At 57.4% G+C, this 6,000-nt stretch overlaps 1 protein-coding gene across 1 annotated transcript in view; it reads left to right on the top strand.

Moving 5' to 3' along the window:
• The first annotated feature begins 1,888 nt into the window (after positions 1–1,888).
• The window catches only part of TTC9 (tetratricopeptide repeat domain 9), a 37,218-nt gene continuing 33,106 nt past the window's right edge, over positions 1,889–6,000 (top strand). Inside the window, exon 1 of the mRNA XM_055132798.1 lies at positions 1,889–2,495. Coding sequence (XP_054988773.1) covers positions 2,084–2,495 — 412 coding nt within the window. The 5' untranslated portion in view covers positions 1,889–2,083. The remainder of the gene's footprint in view (positions 2,496–6,000) is intronic.

Below are 6,000 nucleotides of genomic sequence, written 5' to 3'. Positions count from 1 at the left end.
AAGACCCTGGAATTTGCATTGCTAAGTTTCCCAGGTGTCACTGTGATGCTGCAGGACTGAAATAATCACTTTGAAACCCACTGGCTTAGAGGGAAAAAAATGTTTTGTTTTGGGTTCACACCTGGCAGTGCTTCTGATTGCTCTGCAGGACCAAACCAGGGGCTCCTGCATGCAAAGTGCTTCAGCCCTCGGAGTCACCTCCCCTACTCTTGAAAATATATATTTTTTTATCGTATCAAAGAAGAAAGAAAAATAAATTGGCTTACAAAAATAAAGGCCAAACTCTCCACCGAAATGTTTCCTAATTTCTTTGTTGGGGGAGGGGGTGGGGTGGGATAGGCGGGTTGGGTCATACCCAGTAGAGCTCAGCAGCTATTCTTGACTCAGTGCTCAGGACCGACCCCTGCGGGTACTTGGGGGCGGGCGGGGTGGGGGATGGGGGAGGAAGACTATCTGCATCTGCGGGGCGCGGATCAAACCAAGGTTCTTTCCAAGCAGCCGCAGTTAGACCAGCGCCTGACCTCCTGGCCTATCTCTCAGGCTCCAAATGCCGCCATAATCTTACCCACTCATTTCCCACCACTTCCATTTAGGACACAGAAACAAAACACTCAACCCTCCAGAGAATCTGAACGTCGTGACTTCTGCTCTATTTCCTCACGCTGCTTGAAACGTCACTTCCTCCCATTGCCTTAAGCTCAAACCCTACCTGTCTCAAGACCCTCAAATGCCATTTTTTTTTTTTACCCCATTAAGCTTTAGGATTCCCCCGCTCCTTGGAAAGCCAGCCCTTCCCCACTTCCACCAGGCTCTCTCGAGCGCGATCCGTTCCTCACCAGTGACACTTTCCAACCAACCCCTTCCCAGGTAGCGAGCTCCCCGGCGTCTCGGGTGGGTGGTGCGCCTCCCCCGGGCCGGGCCAGGCCGGGCAGGGCAGGGCCGGCTGGGCAGTAGCGAGAGAGCAGCTCAGTCTTGCTCTCCGGGTCTGCACCCCTCGCTCGGCTTTCGCAAATTCCGGACCGACAGCTGACACTCCGCCCTCACTGCAAGTCTCCAAGAAGGAATGGCACCTCCCGGGGCAGGGCGAGGGCCTGTAAGTGGGAGCTGGAAGGCATGCACGCGCGGCCCGGGGAGCAGCAGTAACAGGTGTTTCCCAGGCCCTCTCCGTGATTCATGGCGCACAGCTGCCCACACGCCCGGGCGTCGGCGCGCGGCGGCGGCGGCGGCGGCACCGGGGCTCTCAGGCGCACGCGGTGTTCTGGGCGCCCCTGCGGTCACCCCAGGGGACCCTTCCCCAGCCACGAACCACGGAACGGGCGGCCCTGCCACCTTACCTAGGCGAACGCCTCCAGGCGAGGCTGGCCAGCACCCCTCACTCTCCGCCCAATGCACCTTTTCTTTCCGTTGTTTTTAAAAACTGTCGAGGGCGAGTCTGCGTGCGTCCTCCTCCCGACACACACATACACACTCACACGCACACACACGCATGCACACTCATACCCACCCACCCCCCTCCCATGGCCCCCTTCTTCTTTCAATCGTGGCGCGTCTCCCAGGTCTCGATTGAATGGGGAGGGAGGGGAAGAAGAACCAGGCCGTCTTTGTCATTAATCTTTCCCTCCTTCGGGCGAGCCAGCTTCTTCCGGGTCAGCGACGGTCACCGCCACCCGGATCGGGTCCGCGGTCCACCCCCACCGTAGCCCACCTCCCCCAAATCGCGGCTGGCGCCTGGACGCGCCGCTCTGGGGCCGGGGGCCGGCGACGGCCCGCAGGGTGCGTGCGTGCGCGAGCCGCAGGGCGGGCGGCGCGGAGCGGGGGAGGGCGCGCGGAGGGGCCGGCCGGGGGGAGGAGGAGGAGGAGGAGGAGAGGAGGAGGAGGAGGGGGAGGAGGGGAAGCGAGCAGTCTCCCGCAGCTGGCGGGGAGAATGGGAGTGCGGGGCGACAGACCGCCGCGGGGTGTCAGCGCGGCGGCGCAGCTTGCCAGGCGCGCGCCCGGCGCCCGCCGCTTTTAAACCCGCGAGGGCGCGGCGGCGGCGGCGGCGGCGGCGGATCGCGGCGCGCGCGGGGCGCCGGGCGGCGGCCGAATGGAGAGGAAGGGCTCGGCGGCCGCGGCCAAGGGGAACCCGAGCCCGCCGGCGGGCGGCGAGGCGCAGCGGCCGCCGCCTCCGCTGTGCGCCCCGGGCAGCGGCGCGGGGGCCCCGGCGCGGGGCCAGGCTGGGGCGGCGGCCGAGCCCGCCGAGTTCATCCGGCGCGCGCACGAGTTCAAGAGCCAAGGGGCGCAGTGCTACAAGGACAAGAAATTCCGCGAAGCCATCGGGAAATACCACCGGGCGTTGCTGGAGCTCAAGGGGCTGCTGCTGGCGCCCGGGACGGAACGGGAGCAGGACTCGCGCTCGGCCTCCTCGGCCGGGGCCCCCAAGCCCGGCAGTCGGCTCTCGGAGGAGCAGAGCAAGACGGTGGAAGCCATCGAGATCGACTGCTACAACAGCCTGGCAGGTGAGCCGCGCCGCGCGCCGGCCGCTCCTCCTGGCCCGGCCTCCCGCCTCCGGCGCGGCCCCGCGCGCCGCCGACCCCCGCCCGGGCCCCCCGGGTCGCCGGCGGCCACTGCGGCGCGCCCGCCCCGCGCACTCCCGCGCCCCACCCCGCCTCCCCGGGCCCCCGGCCCCGCCGGGGAGCGGGCCGCGCTGGGAAAAGTGACTTTTAGGATGAAACCTTCCAAAGTCCGTGTCATCCTGCGTCCCTCCCCGCCCCCGCGCCGCCCGCGTCCCTCGTCAATACCCCCGCCCCCCTAACTGGACGGAGTTGGCCCCGCGGCGACTGTTACTACTCCGGCTCCCGAGCGGAGCCGCGTCCAAATGCGGCCAGCGGCGCCCGGGCCCTCGCCACCCCCGCGCCGCCGCATACCCCGTGGGGGCTCTGTCCGAGGGCCACCCCGCGGGGCATCGGCCGGCCCTAACCGCCCGACCCCGCCGCCGCGGCTGACCCCAGCCCTGTGGGTGAGGACCTTTCCCAAGGTCCTGTGGCTTCAGAGGCCAAGGGGCCAGGTACCACATTGCCTTGAGCATCTCGAGCAAAATGGATTCCGAAACGCCACTTTTCTTCCCTCTCGAGGAGCTCCTCCGAGCTTCTCTCTGGGGCGCCCGTTGCCAGGTGAAGGGAGCAGCGGTCGGCGAGGGAAGCTTCTGGCACTGGGGCTGCAGCCTTCCCGCCCCGCTCTCCGCCCTCTCGCCAGCTCGGCCCTGGCTCTCCCTCCCCTGGGCTGCTAGGCTGAGGGGTCTGTTGGCGCCAGGAGACCCACTGCTGTTCTAGCGCTCACTTTGGGCATTAAGGTCAAAGTCGGAGTCTGTTTAAAAAATTCCTTTGGTACAGGAAACTTTAAAAATTCTGTGAAAAGGGAAAGCCTGGCTCTTTCCAGGGGCCTTCCTGGGAGAAGGTGGAAGGTGTTGGCAGAGGCCTTTTATTTAGCTCCTTCCTCTTCTCCCTCCCCATCCCGTTCCGTGGCATTTGGGTATGGTCCAGCTCCTCTGATCAAATTGAAAGGCCACTACTCCTGGTCCCTAGCCTTGAGGCTCTTGAAACTGGTGATTGACAGTGGAAGACGCAGAGGAGGATTGGGAGATCTGTGGACTAGGAGTGGCTGGGGGGGGGGGGGTGTATATCTGGGACCCAGGCATTTGGGAGGCAGGGGTGCAGATGTAGGGGAAAAGAAACCTGCAACTCTGTCCCTTCCTAAGTGAAGCTTTGCACCATTCCCTTTCAGGCTTCTGGTGCCAGCCTATCTCTGCCTTCCCAGCATGCCTTGTCCAGGATCATATTTAATGATATCATTACCCCCAGGCTTGGGAGGCACTTTGCAAATTGTGAAGTAGTTTGCAAACTTCCAAGGATCAATAGTAATAGTAGGAGCCTCCATAGGAATGTAGAACTGCAGCAGTACTAGTGACTGTGGCAGTTGGCAAGGTGGTGGTGGTGGTAGAGCAAAGATGGAACGTTTCAATCCATCACAAGATACAGCTTGATTCCCCTGTATTTCCTGTAAGTCCCTGGCACTCTCTCTGCTGCCTGATGAATAGTTAAAGGGCAGAGAGGCCATTGGTGGAGGGAGAGGCCCTCTGGGTCACTAATGCAATGTTTTTCACTGTGCTAATGGAGGCTTCTATTTAGTGTTAGCCATGGGCTTTCCAGGCTTGCCCCTCACCCCATGCTTTTGGCTGCTGGCCTGAGGCTAGCCCTGTCTATCTCCCATCCCCACAGTGGTTACACTTCTAAGATGAAACCAAAGATGTGTCCTTGGTCCAGCCCAGTCAGGGCTGGGCAAAGATCTGGACAGCTCCTCCGTTTCCACCCCTCTTGACTCCACACACATTTTGGGAAACTTCAGCTATGAGAAAAAAGCGCTTCACATGTAATTTTTTTTTTAATGTTGTTTAAGTGGCTGGTTGATGATCATCAGTTTTTCAGAGGGAAAAAGCTCCCAAGTTCCAGAGAAATGACCCGTAAGAAATTCTTTTCCTTGGGTCCACTAGAAGAGGGAGACAAGGACTGCAGATTCTTTCTGGCAAAGGGGCAACTTAACTAACTGACCTCTCCATCTCCCTGCTATGCTCACAGAACTATTTGAAGGTTGGCTTCAGGCTGGAGCAGTGTGAAGATGTTCTCTCTGGGATGGGTCCTCCTCCTCCACCGGGGTGTGGAACGCACTTGGATTGGCTGCAGAGTTACTAGGGTGTGTTGCTAAGGGCATCTCAGCATCAGGCAGAAGCTGGAGGAAACCTGTGTTCACTGGATCCTCTTAATCCTCTGTTAGAAAGATTTTAAGAGAATAGCCAGGGGAGCAGTGAGACTCAGCGAGGGGATGTGAGTCTCTCCACTTGATGACTTGAGGGGGCGGCGTCTCAGAAAGGAAGAGGGCAATTTATGGTGTCTCTGCGGGCCGTCTGTTATAGCTTGGGGTTCTTCCCCAGTAGTAGGGATCTGGCCAGTGGCACAAGATCCATGGACTTTATTTTTCATGTCTTTTTCTCTGATGAAATTGAAGGGAAATGATGGGAAACATCCTGTCCCTCCACAATTTCAAATGACTGTGATATGATTCAGAAAGATAATCTGATTTACTCGAGGACAGGTAGACATTGGATTCTCCAAGGCTGCAAAGGAAACAAGTATTGGGCTATTTGTCAACTACTGTTGACCTTGAGCAAGAGAAAATCTCTCCTAGAGCCTGGGAATATTCTGTTTGGAACCTCTTGAAGGTTAGAGCCTTCTGCTCTACATCTGTTCCCGGAGGACTGTGGAGGCTCCAGCTGGGGTGTGATCAAAAGGTTACAATACATAATGACTTCCTTGGTATTTTCAAACAATGTTCAAGATTCAAATGTCAGCAGTAGAGATGGGTTCCAGCAAGCTAGGCATGGCACTGGATCTGAAGACTCTAGGAGAGGCAGCTTATTGCCTCTATGACTGACTTCGTTGCCTGTAACTTTGAGTAAGTCTCTACAACTTTAATTTGCCTTCATTCCCCTATCCAGTTAGGGCTACATCTGGGAGATAGTTTTGTTTAGTTTACCAACAGGGGAGATAATATCCATTGGTCCCTGTGGGATTCCCGGGACAGGGGCCTGACAGTGCCAAGAAAAGTCACATTGGGAACAGACCTACGATGGGAACCTCCTTTATCAGTTCTTCTGGATATATCTTGGAGCTCTGGCACCAGAGCTAGGGGGCCCAGTAATATATATATATATACATATATAGGGACATTTTTTTTTAATTTTAAAATTATTAAAATACCATGATCTACAAAGTTGTTCGTAGTAGAGTTGTTTCAGGCATACTATGTTCCAATACCAGTGTGGACTTGTTTAAAAAGCAGAGGAAAATGTCATTAAAGACCTTAAGAAATAGTTTCTTTTCTTTCATGATCTCTCTTTGATTTGACCTGGCATTGTTTGCTATTTTATGGCATTTTTGCAAGAAAGTTAAAATTTTAGATTATTGGCAT

Source organism: Sorex araneus, chromosome 3 (assembly GCF_027595985.1).
Source record: "Sorex araneus isolate mSorAra2 chromosome 3, mSorAra2.pri, whole genome shotgun sequence".
Lineage (NCBI taxonomy): Eukaryota > Metazoa > Chordata > Mammalia > Eulipotyphla > Soricidae > Sorex > Sorex araneus.
Note: the sequence above shows the minus strand (reverse complement) of the source record. Positions and strands in the feature narration are given on the sequence as shown.